This window comes from Chlorocebus sabaeus, chromosome 20 (assembly GCF_047675955.1).
Source record: "Chlorocebus sabaeus isolate Y175 chromosome 20, mChlSab1.0.hap1, whole genome shotgun sequence".
NCBI classification, from domain to species: Eukaryota; Metazoa; Chordata; class Mammalia; order Primates; family Cercopithecidae; genus Chlorocebus; species Chlorocebus sabaeus.
Window position 1 is genome coordinate 75,450,596 of NC_132923.1, and position 21,444 is coordinate 75,472,039.

Consider the following 21,444-nt stretch of genomic DNA (forward strand, 5'->3'; position numbering starts at 1 on the left):
AAAATTGTGGTACTCAGAATTCTAAGATGGTTTCCTAGTTCCCAGCCTTGTATAATGATGCCTTACATAATCCTCTCCTCTTGCATGTGTGAGACACTTGTGAATATGAAAAATGTCATTCTTGTGAATAGGTTCTATTATAGCGCAAAGGTGATTATGTTGTTTAGGTTATGTTATATTGCAAAAGACTTCTGCAGATATAATTAAGGTCCCCAATGAGGTGAGTTTGAGTGAAGGAAAAATATATTATCCCTGGCGGGCCTGACCTAATCAGGGGATCCCTGTATAAAAGGAACTAGAAGTCAGAGAGATTCTTCTTCAGGCTTTGAAGAAGTCAGCTGCCATATTGTGAAAGGGCCTGTGACAGCCACATGGCAAGGAACTGCAGGGGCCTCTAGGAGCTGAGTAGGGCCCCTTGCTGACAGTTAGCTTTCAGAAAGCAGGGACCTTAGTCCCAAATCCACAAGCAACTGAATTCTGCCAACAATCACGAGAGTTTGCAACAGGCCCTCGAGCTCCAGAAAGAAATGGAGTCTGAATAAAATTCTCATTGCAGCCTTGTATGACCCGAGCAGAGGATCCAGTTCAGCTGTGGCCAGGCTCCGGACTCATGGAAACTGTGAGATAATATTAAGGACTGTGTGTTCTTTCACGTTGCTAACTCTGTGAAAATTTGTTCTGCAGCAACGGAAAACAAACATGATATTCAAATACAAGACTATTGCAATGCTAGACATGTGTGTATTAAAGATCTTTACTCTACAATAATTACTCTCTATAATTCTGAAAGTTTCCCTTAGTTTTACTTAATCCACCCTAGGTTGTACAGTCTTCCACTAGCCTACACTCACCCACAGAAAACGGTAAGATGTATTCTTAGAAAATGAGCTAGAAAGTGGGGACATAATACTTTTGAAAATTTATCCTTCTCCTGATTCTTTTGAGAAACATCAATAACAAAATTAGATTGAGTGATGTGAAAAAAAACTCAAAAAAATTCTCACTGTCTCCCCTAAGAAATTAAGAATTGTTTTAGGTAATTTTTCACTGCAATTTGATATTATACAAGATAAAAAGAAAAAGGAAAAACCAATAATAATTAATGTTACCTCTCCGCTACTCCCAAGTTATGATATTTTTCAAACATTTTGACCAAGAACTCTACAGTGACAACCGTAAAGGAAACACTACAGGAATCATTAGGAAGTACAATGCCTTTTTTTTTTTTTTTTCCTTAGGTATCTTCTTAAAGGGGATATTTTTAGGAGTCAAAGGAGCTACAACATTAACGGGAATGGAAGAGAAGGGAAGGATCACCATAACCTATAATTATTCCAGTGACAACCGAACAACACACTGGATTTTTCAAAAGGAAATGGTAACTTCTCAGTGTTAGTGCTTACTTTGTTAGAGCACCTATCCAAAAATTCATTCTCCTGTGAAAAGTATCCCTGGTAAGTGCTGCTTGGGACAGCAGGACCTTCTCTTGTCTGTCGCAGGAGTTTGGGAGATGTAATTCAAGTTGTCAGAGGAGATTTAACGGGTGTATGTTCCTTTCTTCAAAGTGACAAAGTCAAGAATAGAAAGTTTAGTTTCAATAATGTTCATTTATAGTCACAAACTGAAAGTCTGAAAGCAAGCAACCTCAGCACTTTAGTTTTTAAATCCAACACAATAAGCAGGTTAGAGAGGACCCCAAAATGTTGCAAGTTTAATTGTTCATGACTTGGATAGTGTCCTGTTCATTGTCATCATTTAATTCCCAACAACCTATTTTTATAACTGTTATTACCAGAACAACTATTACACCAAACTTAAAGGCTGAAAGGCCTTCATCCATCAAGTGGCTTCAAGAGAGGCAGGAGGCAGCTACAGAGATTAAATCTCTGCATATCGATCACTTCCAAAAACCAAGCTGAAAATAATAAAAGCTACAAATTACGGAGTACCCATTACGTGCCACGCACTTATAAATAACTCAAATCCTTACATTTTCTTTTCTTTTTTTTTGAGATGTAGTCTTGGTCTGTCGCCCAGGCTGGAGTGCAGTGGCAAGATCTCGGCTCACTGCAACCTCCACCTCCTTGGTTCAAGCAATTCTCCTGCCTCAGCCTCCTGAGTAGCTGGGACTACAGGCACACACCACCGTACCTGGCTAATATTTTTATTTTTATTTTTTAAAAATTTTTATTTGTAGTAGACATGGGGTTTCACCATGTTGGCCAAGCTGGTCTCGAACTCCTGACCTCAGGTGATCCACCCGCCTTGGCCTCCCAAAGTGCTGGGATTACAGGCATGAGCCACTGTGTCCATCCCCAGATCCTTACATTTTCATCTCAGATAGGTAGGTATTATTATCCTATCTACCAATAACTTAATATTCCAGAAATTAGGTATCAAGTGCCGTTAAGCAATTTGTCTAGGATCATACAGCTATTAGATGGTACTGCAGATCCAGGTATCTCTGGTTCTCAAGCACATACATTTTGTAAAACCCTCATGTAGTTTCCCTAGTATACTATAAAAACAGTGTCCTATTTAAGTCCATAAAGTATAGTTATAGTTGAAGTTTTAAATTTGGTTATCCAGAGGGGGGTAAAAAAAGGAAGGGTATATCAGATTCGAAAGTGTATACAAAAAAAAAAATCCCACTCTGAAGTATACTAGGAATCATTTGTCTTATATATAAAAGTTTTTTCTTGGCCTTAGTAGGGATCAGTTAAGATTTTATCAAACACACACTGAATGAATTATCAGCGATTCTAACACAGAACCTGCACAAAATAAATATCACATAGATTTAGAAGATAATGATCCCAGATGTTGAGTTGCAAAAGAGCATATACATGTTTTATATTTACAGTAGGCCTCTTGCCTATTCAACAAGTTACTTCTTCTATAAAGCCTCCTGCAAACCATGTTATGTCTCTATAACAAGAAATGACAAAACTTTTCCTCTTAAGACTTGTTGATAGTGTCCAAGCCTAGACTATATATTACAATGCAGTAATAAATAGCTCACTTAACCAGAGGCTATAACACACACGATTATTTAGAATTCAGTAATTTGTAAAATCAAGGAAGGCCCCTGAGTGTCTAAAGTCAGCATCAAAACAGGCAACTAAGTTGAGGCATTTAACTCACAGGGGAGTATATCTTTACAGAAACTAAGAAGTATTTCAAGGAGAAGGCTACAATCAACTAAGTTGAATGTCACTGAGAGATCACGTATAATGAGAACAGAAAAGGATCCACTGGATTTGGCAACATGAATGTTTCTGACAGTCTTGAAAAGTGAGCTCCAGGAGAGTGAGGCCCATAGAAGACAGGATAGAATGGTTTATAAAATCAATGGGAAGTGAAGAAACAGGGAAAATGGTGTAGTCAACTTCCATGAAATGAAGGAGGAATCTGCAGAGGAGAGCAGAAAAATAGGGCAGTGGTTACAGGAAGAGGGAGGGAGGCAAGGGATAGCTTTCTGAAGGTGGGACAGAGTCCAGCATGCTTGTCTACTGATGGGAATGGTCCAGCAGACAGGCAGACAGCCATGACTCAGAGGAGAGGGTGCCTGAGGCAGAGCAGTCCTTAAGAAGGCGAGAGGCTACACAATTAGTGAGTGGAGGAGCCAGGATTTGAACCCAGGAAACCAAAGCTCTTACTCCTTTCAGTGTACCATGCTACCAAATGCCTATTTCTGGGGGAGGGCGTGGGGGAGTGCTGCTTATGTATCTTATTGATACAAACCTATCATGAGCTGATTTAAATGTGAACTATTAATGACACTTGAACATTTTTCTTCTTGCAAACATTCCAACTCTTAATGATGCTAACTGCTTTGTGACTCTTTTTTTTTACACTCAGGCATTCAGATTCCCCTACTCCACTAGATCTAAGTGTGGGGAACAGACAACCCAGTCATGTCCATCAGACTAATGGTGTTAGCATAAATTTCAGTGACATTTCTCAAGCCCAGGATGAATGCTGAGTACCAGTATCATCTTTTGCAAGTCATCCACCATCAGATTTACACTCAGACACATCTCTTCCAGACGTAGAGCTATAAATGCACTCTAGTAATTCCCCCACAGGCAGGAACAGGACCTTTCTAGAACCATTTAAAGTATACCTTGTAATTACATTATCTCTAACCATGATGCCAAATAAGTCTGTGATTGAACAGAAGAATCCCACAGTTAAGGGACCATTCTGTTCTCGTGAGCGTAAACACAGGCGGCGTGATACAAGGAGGTCATGGAAGACACTGCGTGTTTGTTAGATGTGTGTCCTAATGATAAAATCCATTAGAGTTCATTCTAATATAATTTTTTATGATTAGCACACTCAACAATAAAAAGGTAAAGCAGACTATTTTGACTTTTAGCCTTTTTCAGTGCATAAAAATGTTTTAAAATCATTTTTATGATAGAGAGCATAAAGAAAAGTTAATATAGCTTCTGAGGTTTACCTTTCTTACTCTATATGCAGCCATTGAAAATGAACTAAAAGGACCCCCAAAGAATTATCACATCATAAAGAAGTTCAGGTAATTTAAATGGCTTGGGGACACCAGTGATTTCTTCAATTTTTAAAAAATGGGAGTACGGAGTAAAAATTACATGGATTATTCAGGGGGAAAGAAACGATGAGTTCTGTAATATATTCCAAATGTTCATTTGTGAGTGAAAATTTACAACCAGAGAGAGTAAAGAATAGACACAAGGAAAATGTCATATAAAAATCTGGTTTCTGGGCCAAAAATAAAATCTCTTGACTAGCTGGGGGATTTCCTCTCCTTTCAAGGTAAACACAGACACCCCAGTGACAGGACTGAAATAAAAAAAATTGTGCTACATGCTCCATATACTTACAAGGGGTTGGAGATTCCCTACCCATTCCATCTGCCCCCTAGCCATCCCATCCCCCCATGTGTTCAGGAAAGGACTGATTTTGGCTCAACATAGCAATTATACGCATTCACAGAAGGACTGAGGATAAAGAAGACATTTCTGAGAAAACCAAATTATTTCTTTGCATAAACAATACATATAGTATAAAATAGCATAATGTTTTATTCATTCTCCTTAGATATCCAGCTGAATAGTAAAAAACTCAATCATACATATGTTTGGTTTATATCTGCCCTGCCCAATATGGTAGCAACTAGACACATGTGGCTACTTAAATCTAAATTAATTAAAATTAAATGAATTTAAAAATTCAGTTGCTCAGCATAGCCACATTGCAAGGGCTTAGTAGACATATGTGGCTCATGGTTAGAATATTGGATACTACAGACTCAGGACATCTCTATCACTGCAGAAAGTCCTATTGGACAGCTCTGGTCTATATGATATGATATCAAATGACTTTTTACTCTTTTGGTCATGCTGTACAACAGTAGATAAACCTACTTTGTATTGCTCAGCATGGTTAGTCTTTCTTTTTTAAGTTCCAAAAGCAAAACATATTCACCGTACAAATATAGACTGTATAACGGGGAAAAAATGGAAGCCTCTTCCTCTCCATCTCCAACAAGCTGGAAGTAACCCAGTGTTCGAGCTTGGTAAACACCCTTGTAAATACTGTCGTTGGCACATAACATTAGCCTTGATGATGTGAACTTTAGAATTTACTTAAATATACTCTCTTCTGTCGGTTAAAACATGATAGAGAGCTAGAGTTTAAGGGTCCCATGGATAAAATTTAATTTGAAAGAAACGCGTAGTGCGCAAGGGTCCACGTTTGGGATACGCCTGTGCTGGAGCTCTATTAGTTCCAGTGTTCCCTGGATACAAGCAGAGCACCCAGCTAAAGTAAAAATTTGAAACTGATTGAAACATTTCATAGGGGAAAAAGAAAGAGAAATTTAACCCTCTTCACATTGCTTGAACTGTGAAATCAAGTAATGAAAACGAGAAAAGGTTCTGTCAGCTAGAATCTAAGGCTTCGTGTCGTCAGCATTTTCTTGCTAAATCTTATTATGGCAAAGCATTTGCTTTTTCATCTCTGCACTCTGTTCATCCCACAAATAAACTGCTTTGACCTCCACCTGTTACTTAGTGAAATCTGCCTGCCATCCTTCAATAACCCTATTCTTTGCCTTCGAAGGCCTTTGAGTCAAGGAGAAAGTGGGAAGCTAGCATTGTGCAATGAATTGAGCTGCTATCGCTTTATAAGTATTCAGTAGTTCACAGTTCAAGCTAGAAGCTACATAGCAAAAGAAAATGAATTTTTTTAAAGGTAGTGCTTACGAATACTGGAAGAGGGCAATACATTCCATCATTTTAACCTCAAATTTTTTATAGAAAGGTTTTCTCTTGAGCTCTTATTTAAGGCAGAAAACTTCTAGCCCATTCCTTATAAGAAAACCTTTCTCTGAAAGAGCTTTGCCTTCGGTTTAGGTAGATGAGCCAAAATATCACTTCAAGGCTTAGAAATACTTCAAATTCAAGTATGTTCATTATACTCATATTTTACAAAACAAAACGAATGAACCACTAACCTCAAACGCAGCTTCATGGCTGTAGAAGGACCACACTACTATTAAACACTATTAAAACAAACAAAAAGCAATAAAAAGGGAAATAACTGTATTCATGTAAATCACACAACTACATGAGTCATTTTCTGAAGCACTGTATCTGACAAAATAGTTTGCTTTTTTTTTTAACAACAATGACATATCAGAAACAAGTATGCTGTGTAAAATTGCACTTCTAATGATTAATGCTACATTCAACAGAAGAGATGGTGTCTAATTATGTTAAATACTTATCTAAGAGAGATTAGCAGGCTGTTTCTGCTCACTGTCATTCTTTGTGACAACGTAATGATCCATTTACTTATGAGTGCAATTATTAAAAAGCATGCTATTTTCTTAACTGTCTTCATATCTTAGAAATATTTTATTAAAAATTACTTATTTGACACTCAGGGTAAATGCTTGGCAGAGTTTCGCATATCAATTAAGTAAATGAGTTAGTTCCATCAGTCACAGTCTTTGTTGGGTGTCTTATTCAAGTTGGGTGAAACTTGATCACCATAATCCTTTCATATTGGAGTTAATGATTCACCCTTTTTTTTTCTCCTCGTCTTATTTGTCCAAATCCTAAAGTTTGGTTTTCACTTAAACTAAAAACTGCTCATGGCCGACATTTTCTCTGGAGTCATGATTTAACACTTCTTCTTCACATTCACACCTTTTTTTGGAACCGAACACAAGGATCCAATTTTATACAGGCAACTCTTCATAGACCAATCAGAACAGGTTGCTAGCTATATACCATCTTTTGCGGCGGCTTCTACTCATGCAATGAACTTTATCCAGCACTTGTGAGGAAAAGGTCTTTAGACAAGATAAAAACAAGAAAGCAAACCACACTGGGCACTACAACTAGGCTGGCTACCCCCAAACCAAAGGACGATTTCTATATGTGTCTAAACAGACAAAATTAGGTTCCTCTCTGTCTTTGTCCTTCCACTTACTAACTCTCAAATGACAATTGCCACCAACCTGGCCCTTGGGTGTGAAAGACAACCAAATAAGGGTACTGGGTGAAATTTACTGAATTGCTCCTTCAAGGAAGAGTTTATCTATGTCTATAGCTTTTGTCAACTTAAGACAACTATCAAGTAGGCCAAGTGGCAGATAATGACATTTCTGATGAATTATATCTCTGCAAAAGTCTTTGAATGTGTGGCCAGGGCAAAAAGTTATGTGACCCAATATAATAAATGTGTGTCACAAATTTTTTTTTTTTTAAATTTTAAACTAAAGGTATGTTAAGGTTTCAACGCTGATAGACAAACTCATCAAAACATCAAGCACATCAAAAAAAGAGAAATTGCTAGTTAAGTCTTTTGAGGATAAGATTTCTGAAGGAAAAAAAATCCACTGGAAGAAAGAACTCTTAAAATTAGAAGCAGGTGTCAGCACCATGAAGTGATAAATATCAAAGAATAACTGGCCCTGAAAAGCATTCTTAAGCATCCCATACTACTTTTAAGCCTTACACGTGGATTTTGACATTCGAACATGAAGTGTTGCTTATATAAGTCCCTAAAGAGTGTTAAGACATGAGGGGTGTTGGGCCGGGCGCGGTGGCTCACGCCTGTAATCCCAGCACTTTGGGAGGCCGAGGCGGGCGAATCACGAGGTCAGGAGATCGAGACCATCCTGGCTAACACGATGAAACCCCGTCTCTACTAAAAGTACAAAAAATTAGCCGGGGGCGGTGGCGGGCGCCTGTAGTCCCAGCTACTCGGGAGGCTGAGGCCGGAGAATTACGTGAACCCGGGAGGCGGAGCTTGCAGTGAGCCGAAATCGCGCCACTGCACTCCAGCCTGGGCGACAGAGCGAGACTCCGTCTCAAAAAAAAAAAAAAAAAAAAAAAAAAAAAAAAAGACATAAGGGGTGTTGCACAGCCATTTTGATAAATGCTGTCTTCCGCTGCGTTCATGAAACGGCTGAAAGGCAGATGGCAAATTCTGACTGGCATTAAGTCATAAGTAATCATGATATCCTAGAATTCATTAATCTTGGAAGCTAATCATAGTTAAGTGATTTCTGGGTGGGGCTAGCTAACATGGCAGAATAATCTGGTGCTACAGAAGACCCTTCAGATTAGAAATGGATATTGAGTTGCCATTCCTTGAATTTCTAATGACGTGAGTGCACTTCCAGCTACGCAAATGAAAACTTTAAACTACCTCTCATTACATACAACGTAGACGATCCCTAGAGACTGGAATGTTTCTTCAAAATGAAGAACAAGATGCTTGGACCACAGTAAATCATCAAAGTGTGGGAGTATTGTCTGAATAAATACTGAACATTCACAGCTGTCTGGAAAGCCAGTTCCCCACAGTGGGCTGAGCATGCTGGACCACAGAAGAGTTTTTCGCTTGAAAAAGGTCAGAGAATCAAGAACCAAAGTAACGCTGTATTTAAAAAACCCAAAGGTTTCAGGGGGGTTTTAATGGTTAAGAAAGGGAGGTCAGTGATACTTTACTCTGAAGAAGGAAGCCAATTAATTGTATTAATATTTAATGGGTTTTGCCATTCTACCTCAGGTTAATTTTTCAAGTTTAACAGATGCTTCGAAATAAAGTGACGTTTTATTCCAGAAGTTTTCCTCCACTTGAGATATACTTTGTGTATCAGTGCTGGAGACAGCCCTCTTCATTTCACTACTTGGTGTGCCGTTCAGGAATCCATCAGGAAATAGTTCCTGATTCACTCTGTCGACGTGAGCATTTCTCGTAATCTTCTAGGATGTAATTCACCCAGCATTTCAAAATGGGTGCCATGTCTCTGATTAATTGATGAGTTTATGATGTATCTAAAATCCTTGGATAGACAGAGCTGGATAAATAGGCATTATTGTAATCCTCTGCTGAGCAGAAAGCAATTGGGATGTGCACAGCCTCATGAGAAACTGCTGCACAGCAGCGTGCTGCACACACTATTGATTGACTCCTGGGATCTGCACAGACCAAGGACTTCTTTCTTCCCTCTCTCCCCAATTCCCCATGTAAAAGCCTCTTATTCCGGGGTGTTAAAAAAACTACTTTATTAGAAACATTGATGGCCAAAATCCACAGAACTTTATTTCCATATAAACTGATGGTGCTGTATTTGGTTATTTCACATTTAAAGAGAATCATCAGTATGTAGGAAAAATATAAGACCCTATGAGAGAGGGAAATAAGTCTGCAAATATTAATATTAGTGGTATCACTTTTTTTGCAAATTAAATGAATGTATATGTACACACACATATATATTTATATGTGTATGTATGCATAGAGCTTAGAACAATGGCCCATAGTAAGTGCTCAATAAACATCAGTTATTGCTATTACTTATAAAACACTTATATATTTAAAATTTCAGCAGCAGTGACAAAATACAAGCCAATTTATATTTATTGTTAATCAACTTGTCTTGAGTCTATAAAATAGCTACATTGTGTTCATACAATAGAGCTGAGGAAGTAAGATCACTAAAGTATTTTCATCTTTATATCTGTGGTTAAAACTACCTTCAATTTAAGTTCTACAAATATTTAAATAATACTAGATATAGGAAAACACAGTATACTCTTAGGTAAGTCTGATCTATTATCTATCTATCGATGATCGATCTGTCTGTCTTTATTCTCTTTCTTTTCTCCTCTTCCAACTATACCTTCTGGTTATTTTACCCTCTGGTGAATTTAATCTCCATTCAGATTAATTTTGTTCCCTGTAAGTAAATTATTTGCTTGTATTCTACCCAATCTATTATCTACAAACCCCTGCTTCAGGCAGGGGAGATTTGGGTCCATGAGTATAGAATGATAAACTGTATTTTTGTGCATGCACTTCTTGAGGACTTCCTAGTATGTCAGCTCTCTAGGTGCTTCTTAGAGATGCAGTAAGATTAGACTCTTGATATTATGAAAGTAAGGAAACGGGCCAGTATTCACTGCTGCTCCTTTAATGATGAAATGGCTGATGCACCGGCTATTTCAAGCAGGCACAGCAGAGGACTGTGGTCTAAGTCACTGACTAAACTCCTCACCCATATGAAGCTTGCTGTACTCTACTTCTTATATATTACAGCCATTGGGTACTTATTCAACCAGTTACCCTTCCTTCCTTCACTGGGCTGTAAGCTCTTTCAAGGCAAGTTCTGTTTTGCTTATTTTCATATTTCTTCTATCATTTTTGTGCAGTGCTTTGCATATAATAGATGCAGAGGTATAAAATATGTTATCAAATAAATTTCACAGTACCTTAAATTCATAAAGTTTAGGGTTTTCAAAGTACCCCCTAAAAAGGATATATAGTATTTCTTTACAGCATTTTGATTTATTAAATATACTTTGCATATATTAAAAATATGTATAGTACCCTGCACAATACTTTTATACACAGCTGATGCTTAATAAATGGTAGCTCTTGTTCTTAACATCTCATTTGATCTTTCCAAAGCTATGAGTTAGGAAGGCAAGGCTGTTTTATTGTCCTCAATGTTTACCTAGGAGGAAATGAAAATTCAGAGAAGTAGTTTGCTAAAATTCTCAGGCTCGCTCATGGCAGAATGCGAGAATGACTAATTTTTAAAATTCTTAATTTGTACTTTTTCCTCTTTATAATACATTCGATTTCTCATTTATCATCTCCCTCGCCAGCAAGCCTATGAAGACTGCTGTGGCTGGAATGAAATATGATTTAATGTTCCTCCTTACAGTATGCGCCACCCAAGCCATACCATGAGTTGGCCACCTGAGCCACGGGGGCTGTACTGAGAATGGTGACAGGCACAGGGAGGAGGATTTCGCATATAAACCTAATGTATACACTGCATCTCCTTCTTCCTCCCCTTCTAGAATATTTACACAGCTTCATTTTCAAACATGAAATTAAAAATTTGGAGATTTGGGTAATTTATTTATTCAGACAAGACCAGCTGAAATGCAGCATCTGTTTTCCTGAGAGCTTCTGCATTCACAAAATTGTACATCTGGGTTCTCTGATGCAAGTGGAGCAACGCTCATTCGTTCGACAAACGCATACATCACTCTGCTTCTGAGCGCTTGATCCTACTCGAAGGACAAAGTGAGACGTGTGTGATCTCCATCTTATTACTTATTTATTAAACAAATATTGATTGATGGCTACTAAGTCACCAGGTACTAGAGGCTTCAGGAATCCAAACAATTTTTTGGATTATGCTTTATCATATATGTGTATAACACATACACAGAGTATATGTGTGTAACACATACACAGAGTATATGTGTGTATCTGTGTGTGTGAGAAGAATATTTCTTTTCCTCTAATAGGTAACCTTTTGGACTCCAATTACAAGGAACTGTTTTAGGCCCTTTTCTGACATTAAGAAAAAAATTGCCTTGATAAAGATGGCAAGGGATTTTTGAAGGGTGCGTACAGTGCTCATTTTGTAATACAGCTTTCCTGTCATAACCCTTATTTGGGTGAAATTTCTCTGATAAAGAAGGGTTCATAAAGAAGAGGCCCGTTGTTACTGTACCAATGTCCCCTGGTATACCAGACTCTAATGAGCAGGTGCCAATATGAGAAGAGATCACAGAAGAAGATGTGGTCCCAGATGATGCTTTCCTACTGCTCCATAAATGCAGAAGAAAAGCCAAGACATCGATCCCATGGCAATGTTCTGTAGCAGTGACTATTCCTCCTCCAGCAGGAGATGATGGGAGATTTAATCATTTTCTCTAATATATGCTAGTGCAGTGGAGTGTCCATGATCAATGCACTATTGTTACCAGTTGCTGCCTTTTTACTGGCACTGATAATGGGTTTCCTCTGTGGCTCAGCTAGAAGTCTAAGTTGGTAGACTTCCTCCACTCTTACAATTGATAAATGACTGTTGGCAGTCAAATTAGGATCAGCAGAGTTGGGAATCCAAGTGAACCTAATATGTGATATTTAAAATTACAATGACTAACATAAGTCTGCAAAATTCAACTATGCTGCCAGTAGTTGTGACACTGGCCCCTAGTTCTGAATGTCCTGGGTTGCTGACTGACCAGATGTTGACTGAAATACTCTTTGACAGATGCCTTTAAACAATTTTTTAAAACTGTGTTTCTTAATAATTGTGGTAGGAACAGAGAACATGTTATTAAAGTACTTAATTTTTTTTTTTTTTTTTTTTGAGATGAGAGTTTTGTTCTTGTTGCCCAGACTGGAGTGCAATGGCACAATCCTGATTCACTGCAACCTCTGCCTCCTGGGTTCAAGCGATTCTCCTGCCTCAGCCTCCCTAGTAGCTGGGATTACATGAGGGCGCCACCATGGCCAGCTAATTTTTGTGTTTTTAGCAGAGATGGGGTTTCACCATGTTGGCCAGGCAGGTCTCAAACTCCTGACCTCAAGTGATCCGCCCACCTCGGCCTCCCAAAGTGCTGGGATTACAGGCGTGAGCCACCGTGCCTGGCTAAAAGTACTTAATTTTGACCTTCAAAAACGAGAACAACTTCCTCTTTGCGGAGAAATGTATCTCTAAAAGTATTTATAAAAATACAACTAAGTTTACTACTTAACAAATTTGACTTCAAAACTTTAACTGAACTGTTTTGAAACTTCCAACATTTTGGTGGATGTAACTGTGTCTGTTAATTGTTTTCCAATCCCAGTATAATTGAAGGCATTTGGAATTTTGCATGTATTTCTACAGGAGAAAATGTAAGTAGCCCCTTAGGCATATATTTAAAACACAGTACTGAACTTCAGTGAAAAGTATTATAATTTCATGTTTTTTCACAATAAAAAAATTTGCTTTACTTTTCAGGTCTGCCAAAACTTGTCGGTACTTAATGCAGATGTGGTCTCCAATCTGCATGTGGTGCAATGCAGTCATCCGTGCAGCCCACTGGACCCCTGGTATAAATCGTTAACTCTGGGGACAAATATAACCTGAGAAAGGTTCACAGAACAGCCACCGAGCTGCCTTTCAACTTAGGAAGAAGACTTAAATTTATATATACTAACAATCAAAAGACTGAGAGACAAGTCTCACTTTCAAGTGAGACATGAACATTTCTCAGTCTGATTCCATCTAAATCCAGTTTAACTGCCACCTTTTAAGAAAACTGTCCCTTATTCTCTAGGTAGATTTAACAGCTCTCTTCTTTTACTCCTGTGACACTTAACCCTGTCTGCTTTCAACTACCCTCAGCTGGGTAAGCCTGGCTGCCTCAATAATCCCAATGATGGTATTTCACATGATTAGAGAATATTAACTTTCACAAAGGACTTTGGACTTCATTACCTCATCTGTCATAACTTTGTGACAGAGACGGAGCAGAAGGAAAAGTTCCCACCTTACAGGTAGTGACTGACACGAGGAAATTCAGAGGTTTGCCCTTGGAGACAGGGACTTGCTGGAGTCCTCTCTGTATCTACTCTAGTATACTGCATACAGTCAGCACTTAATAAGGATTCAACAACTTGGCTTGACTTTAATGATAATGATTAGATGACCAGTCATTCCTTTTCATGCAGCAGGCCCTAAACTGGAGGAATATGAGACAGAGAAAGAGACAAGAGAATTGTTTTTCTTATAGTGAGGTATCTAGAGTCACCCAGAATCCAATCTTCTCTAATCTGTTTGAAAATAGGCTAGATTTCTACCTATCTAAACTTGTTTCAAAGAAAACCTACTGTAACAGAGACAGAAAGTTGGGGAGCATGACATTTAAAGTTAAGGTGGCTTCCAGACAAGTACTGAGTGGGAGAACCCACCTAAAGGAACAAAAAAGCAGCCTAAATCAGTGCTTTGCAAACCGTCACACACATAAGCATCACCATGAGATCTTGTTAAAATTCTGTTCGTCTAGGCAGGGCCTGAGATTCTGTTTTCCTGTTTGTTTCTCTTTTCTTTTGGGACAGGGTCTCACTCTATTGCTCAGGCTGGAGTGCAATGGCACAATCATAGCTCACTGTAACCTTGAGTTCCTGGGCTCAAGCAAGGCTCCTGCCTCAGCCTCCCAAGTAGCTAGGACTACAGGCACATGCCACTATGCATTGCTAATTTTAAAAATGTTGTTGTAGAGACAGGGTCCTGCTGTGTTACTTAGGCTGATCTCAAGGTCCTGGCCTCAAGCAATCCTCCCACCTTGGGCCTTCAAAGTGCTGGGATTATGGTGTAAGCCACCACGCCCGGATTATGGTGTAAGCCACCACGCCTGGCCAGGGTTCTCTATTTTGAGTAAACTCCCAGGTGATGCCATGTTGCAGGTCCTCAGACCACACTTTAATAGCAAGGGTCTGAAGTGTCTCATATGGGTTCTCCTTACACTTGGATAAGAGCAAATTTGGTATGGAAATCTGAATTTTTCACAGGTAAGGCAGGGAGGCTGTCTATACTACATAAAATGTTCTACGAAGAATTCACTATTGAGATTCTTAATATAGAGCTAATACTAAACAACGAACTTAAAAATAATACAGAATTATTTTTTATTTTATTTTTTTAAAAGGTTTGATTCACTTAAAGGAACACACTTTCAGGTGAGGGATACTTGTAATAAAGTCAATGCACTGCTGCTCATCAATGGGGTCCTTGGCTGAGCCTAAGCAATTCTTCTGCTTACGAATTGCTAGTAATTGGATTTGACTGAAAGCCTGCAAATTGAAAAATGTAGTAAACACCAATTCTGAGAGTATTCCTGGTAGCACATTCTGCTTTCAAGTTTATTGAAAGCATCCCAGATTCTCTGCTTTATCGCTTCATTCATTCAATCAATATTTATTGAATACCTATTATGTGCTAGACACTGTTATGGATGTTAGAGATACAGCAATGGAAAAGACAGACTAAGTCCCACTGTTCATGGAGTATATATCCTAGAGAGAGAAAACAGACAATAATAGCAGAGAGATGCCCTGGTGTGGTGGGCTCACACCAGTAATCCCAGCACTCTGGGAGGCTGAGGCAGGAGGATCTCTTGAGGCCAGGAGTTTGAGATTAGCCTGGCCAATATGATGAAACCCTGTCTCTACTAAAAATACAAAAATTAGCCAGGCATGGTGGTGTGCACTTGTAGTCCCACCTGCTCAGGAGGCTGAGGCAAGAGAATCACCTGAACCCGGGAGGTGGAGTTTGCAATGAGCTGAGATCGCGCCGCTGCACTCCAGCCTGGGCGACAGGGTGAGACTCTGTCTCAGGAAAAAAAAAAAAAAAAAAAAAAAAATAGTAGATGCAGAGGTAAAGAAAGCAAAATAGGGTTATGAGTTATAGGATGATGGAGGGAGGGTCAGCAGCTATTTTAGATCACTGAGGGCCTGTCTGATAAGCTACTATTTGAACAAAGACCTAACTGCTGAGGGTTATTTGATTTTATTAATGAAAATGATAGTTTACTTTGTTAAAAGTTAATACTCTTTGCTTATATGTTGTGTCGTATGTATATTTAATAACCTATATTTCTTCTCTTGATTAAGTTGTATGACAAGGCTTTGGGATAAGGAAAATCGAATATTTTTCAGGTCTCTCTGATGAGTTATTTATTGTTTCTTATTTTATATATATATATATATATTTTTTTTTTTTTTGATGGAGTTTCACTCTTGTTACCCAGGCTGGAGTGCAATGGCACAATCTCAGCTCACCGCAACCTCCACCTCAGCCTCCCGAGTAGCTGAGATTACAGGCATGCAGCACCACACCCGGCTAATTTTGTATTTTTGGTAGAGATGGGGTTTCTCCATGTTGATCAGGCTGGTCTCAAACTCCCAACCTCAGGTGAACCGTCCACCTTGGCTTCCCAAAGTGCTGGGATTACAGGCATGAGCCATCATGCCCGGTCTTATAACGTTTTAACCGAAGTATCAGTCCAAGACATGAGACCCTAAAATGCTGCTCTAATTGTTTATGGTAAAAGAGGTTATTGAGTATAGAAGATAGACTATGAAGTCAGATTTGGTTTCACATATGGATTTTGGATCCACAGATTTACTATCTGTGTGGGCTTGGGCAAGTCATGTGACCTTTTATGAGTCTCGGTTTTTATCTCTATAGGGGTAGGATCATTATATCTTGCATATTTTAAAGGAGGTTAATTTTTTAAAAACCTGGTACACAGTAGGTACTCAATCATCCCTAGAATTTTTCCACACATTTGAAAGCAACATGCAGAGTCTGACTCAATGTGGGCGCTGTCTATTGGTTTCCTTCCTGTTTATCTGCATTATCAATTTCTCGGTAATTCTTCATTTGTACAGATAAACAAGAGTTGATGGTATGCGCATTTGTGCTTGATAGAATTTCATAGGACTCGTTTCATCAATTCATGATTTGCTTCAAAGTTTCGTATCTAACCCAGGTTTGAGATAACTGGGAAGTGAAACTAAGTACGAGGGACAAATGCAGCATTGTTAGAGAAGCAAAAGTCATTCTGAAGTTGTCTGATGTTTTTAAACTAACATCATCTTTAATCTCCTATGCCCTTCTTCCCAGATAATAAGAGCTGTGCACTAAAAGTGCTGAGATAAACTAACGGGGAACAGGATACTACAAAAGACATTTGAAAGAGCCCATGTAATTTACTGCATGTCTGGTTTGTTTTACTTTCCATAATCTTCCTGTTGCTCTAGGAAATTTGTCTCTTCTGGCAACCTTTGGCCCTCTTTTGGCCAGGGAGTCCTGAAAAGGCATTTGAAGGCAGGTAAATGGATACCAAAGCGTTCTGAGTGAGGAGCAGGTACAGGCCTTGCTTCCTGTGTCACATCTGAGGCATATACACAGTATCCTTGGTACTTAGTACTTTGAGAGAATTATCCCAAAAGTAGGAAACCAAGAAACTGCCCGTACATTCAGATATACATAACTCTCAACATATTTCTGAAGGTAATTTACATGTGAACCACTAAAAGCTTCCTACTCAATTAACTGTACCCCTGGGGAAAAGCTATGCAGGCCTGCATAAGTGTGGGAACAACATAAAGGTGTCCTCTGTGCCAAAAAGGGGATTGGGCTTTATGGAAAATCCCCAAAAAGGACCATCTGGCAGCATAAATTATCCATTTTAAATGGCTGGTGTGAGTTAATGACACCAAAGTCACCATGAACATGTGCAACATCCTTCAGTTGAGTTTTAATGTCCCCTCAGGCCTTGTTGCAATTATGACTTTCTGCGCTGAGTATGGCCAAATGTACATTTATCCACTGTCCTCTATCACTCCCTCTAAACATATACCATGAAACTGCATTTTTCTGTAATGAAATGGGGATAGAGAACGGAGAGTCAGTCCAGGAATATAATTGTGAGGGATTCTCTAAGAATATATATATGTACACACACACACACACACACACACACACACACACACCCCTCTTACCAAAAAGGATTCAGCCATTAAACTTTAGTTGTTTAATGACTACAAAGGATTCAGGTATTCAAATGTTAAAATTTATGAGCGTTTGAATCATAATGTACAGATAGGAATAGGAATTGCTCTGAATAAGAGTCGCTAGGTCAAAATACTCTATAATAATCAATCAACCTCTACAGCCCCCAATGTACACAGAGGAAGTAAACGTAAGGACCTAGAGCTCAGCCTTATGATGGGGGAGCTCTGAGTACCTCAACCTAATAAAGCAGCTTCAATATGCACAAAAATGCATCTACACAATAATCAAGCACAAATGTACCAAACCTGTATGTTTAATTCTGATTTTCACTGAAGCAGGTAAATTGGCTAGGGCTCTAATTAGCCTTTGAAAAAGGGTTCAAAGAAGTTTTACATCTTTTAATTTTTTAATAGCACATACACTTTTCATTGGCACTATACAGAGGTCACGCTGACGATGCAGGTAGTGGCAGTGAGAGTCAGCATTTTCCTGCTCATTTAGGACTGGGACTATTTCTTAGGCACTTCAGGCGAACTGATGTGAACACAAATGCGGAGAAAAAAAAAAGATGTGTGACCTTCATAGAAGAACCACCACACCTTGAGTGCTGTGGTTGGTACTAATTAGAAACAGAAGGCACAGAAGACTAACACCACCATCTCTGTGCTTCCCGTATCACCGTATAATGATCTGCTTATGTGTTCGTTTCCCACCTCTGATTGTGAATTCCTTGAGAGCAGGGGCCATAACCTTCCCATCTATCCTTGAGTTCCCAGAACCTGGAATAGTGCTTCATACAGAGAAAGTCCCCAGTGAAGACTATCCAATGAGTGAATGAATGAGAGACTACGCAGAAGCAAAGCAATGAGACGTTTTTGCATTTTAATAGCAGCGGCAAGATAAAAGACACAGCCAATGGGCCTGAGGTGTTTTTGTTTTGTGTTTAATTATGATACAGTAAAATTAACTTGAGCAGGAAGGTATGTACTTCTGGGAATGTTAATGCTTGTCTAGATTACTGTCACCACCACAATCAGGATGCAGAATGGTTCTATCGCCCCAATGTTTTCCCTGTGCTACACCTTCAGAGTCACATCCCCTGAGCATTGTCTTTTGAAAAAAAAAATTAGGGAGGAGACAAGGGAGCTAAGATTTGTAGATGAAGAGGTTGGTTCAGAAATTTTCTTGGTGTTCGTCTGTACTTGCAGGGAATTACTCTGAAGCAAAGGCTGGGAAGGATGGCCAGAGAACAATTTTTTCATGCTTACTCTATGATAGGCAGTAGCTATGCTAGGAAATAGCTATTAGTACTGTCAGATTATAAAAAGGGAGACACAGGCTCAGAGAGGCTAGGTAACTTGCCCACAATCACACAGTCAGCAGGAGTTGAAGCCAGGTTGACACTCCAGCTGTCTGATTTCAAGGCACATACTCTATCCTTTATACCCGTATTCAGGAAGTCATTGGAGAAGATTCCCTCTAACCCACATGTTAGACATCGGTAAGGGTTTCAAAAAGTTTTTGCGATCAGATTTATTCATATTACTCCCAAGACTTCAGAGCCAAGATAAGACTACCCCAGGAGATTAGACCAGCAGTCATCATTTGTTTAGTTTAGTACAGATCAGAATAAAGAGAGTTGTTCCATTTAAACAGAAAAACAATCATGATGATATCCAGTAATAGGAAAAATACTGCAAAGTGTCCTTATCATATAGAAATCTGAGTCTAAACTATAGGGCAAGGAACCCATTCTTCTTTTGAATGTTACCAATCCTGCTTCCTGCTGAAAAAGTTGACAGATTTTTATTAGGATGAAAAGATAATTTTTAAAACTAAACCAAAAGATAGTATAAACACAAAAACAATTGGGAGGCCGAGGTGGGTGAATCACAAGGTCAGGAGTTCGAGACCAGCCTGGCCAACATGGTGAAAACCCATCTCTATTAAAAATACAAAAATCGACCAGCTTGGCCAACATGGTGAAACCCCATCTCTAATAAAAATACAAAAAATTAGCCGGGCATGGTGGTGGGTGCCTGTAATCCCAGCTACTTGGGAGGCTGAGGCAGGAGAAATTGCCTGAACCAGGGAGAAGGAGGTTGCAGTGAGCCAAGATCATGCCACTGCACTCCAGCCCGGGTGACAGGGAGAGACTCCATCTCAAAAAAAAAAAAAAAAAAAGCAAACAAAAAAAAACCCAAAAGCAAATCAAATGCTGAATTGTGGTGTAAGGGAAAATATGTAAGAGTAGAAAATCATACACCATCTCACCAGTCTTGCATTTCAGTTGAATTGCTACCGCTTTGCACAGCCATCCTTTTATGAATGTGGCAACTGGATTACAATACAAACAAGTGTTCATCCTGAAAAACTGAACTACCTTGAGCTTTCTTTCTCCACTTTTATGCATGGCATGGGACCCCACACGTATTTTCACTTCCACAGTGTTAGCCACATGCCCGTGCCCCCACTCTGCTTACCTGGCTCCACTTCATGCCATCCACTTGACTGACTGCCACTTCCCGGGGAGCGCCCTTGGCCTGTATAAAATGGCTCCTCACCAGGACTGTCCATTTCATCCTCCACAGACTTGAGGCGCTTTGTGGAGCTGAAATAACAAATGGGTGCATGTTTAAAAGCAATCGAAACCACCTTTCTCTTGGACACTGCACCTCTGGTTGAAAGAAAGCCAAGGGAGGAAGCAACTGGGCAACTTGGCGTAGTTCTAGGACTCCTGTTAAACTTCTGTTCAGTCTGGTGAGTCACTGGATGTAGAACGAAGTCTTGGGTCTGTGTGTTGTTCCAAGTGTCTGAGTTTGATTTTTTATTGTCAATCAAGTTGCCGCTGCTGCCACATCTTGTTCCTGTTTCCTCTGAGGAATGACTGGCTGGTTCTAGCTTCTGTCTCCACCTGGAAGTGTTGGGAGTAAAGCCACATATTTCCTATCTCCGCAGGTGGTGGCTGGGGCCTGGCCATCAGCAATGAACCTGGGCATCAATTTAATCCCTGCTGGAACTCCAGAAAGGGTAAGAAGCACGGCTCATGATCCTTCAAGAAAAGCTTGGATTGGGCTGGGCAAGGTGGCTCAAGCCTGTAATCTCAGGACTTTGGGAGGCCGAGGCAGGCTGATCACACTTGAGGCCAGGAGTTTGAGACCATCCTGGCCAACATGGTGAAATCCTATCTCTACTAAAAATGCAAAAATTAGCCAGGCGTGGTGGCAGGCACCTGTAATCCCAGCTATTTGGGAGACTGAGGCAGGAGAAGTGCTTGAATCCAGAGGTGGAGGTTACAGTGAGCTGAGATCGCGCCACTGCACTCAAGCCTGGGCAACAGAGTAAGACTCTGTCTCAAAGAAAAAAAAAAAAGCAAAAAAAGCAAAGAAAAGAAAAAGAAAAGTTTGGATTGCTTTTTTTTTTTTTTCTTTTGCCACATTTTCCCATCTTCCACTTGGGAGTTGTTCATTCAAAAAAACATTTACTGCACAGCTAGTCCAGGTCCTGCTCTAAAAGCTAGAAATAAATCAGTGAACAAAACAAATAAAAAGGAAGGAAGA

General features: G+C 39.4%; 1 protein-coding gene across 4 annotated transcripts in view; it reads right to left on the minus strand.

Moving 5' to 3' along the window:
• Positions 1–21,444, minus strand: part of NFIA (nuclear factor I A) — a 386,737-nt gene that overhangs the window by 88,375 nt on the left and 276,918 nt on the right. For all 4 annotated transcript variants that reach the window (XM_007978527.3, XM_007978532.3, XM_007978531.3 and 1 more), the window contains one exon: positions 20,368–20,495. In XM_007978527.3, the coding sequence (XP_007976718.1) occupies positions 20,368–20,495 (128 nt within the window). The remainder of the gene's footprint in view (positions 1–20,367; positions 20,496–21,444) is intronic.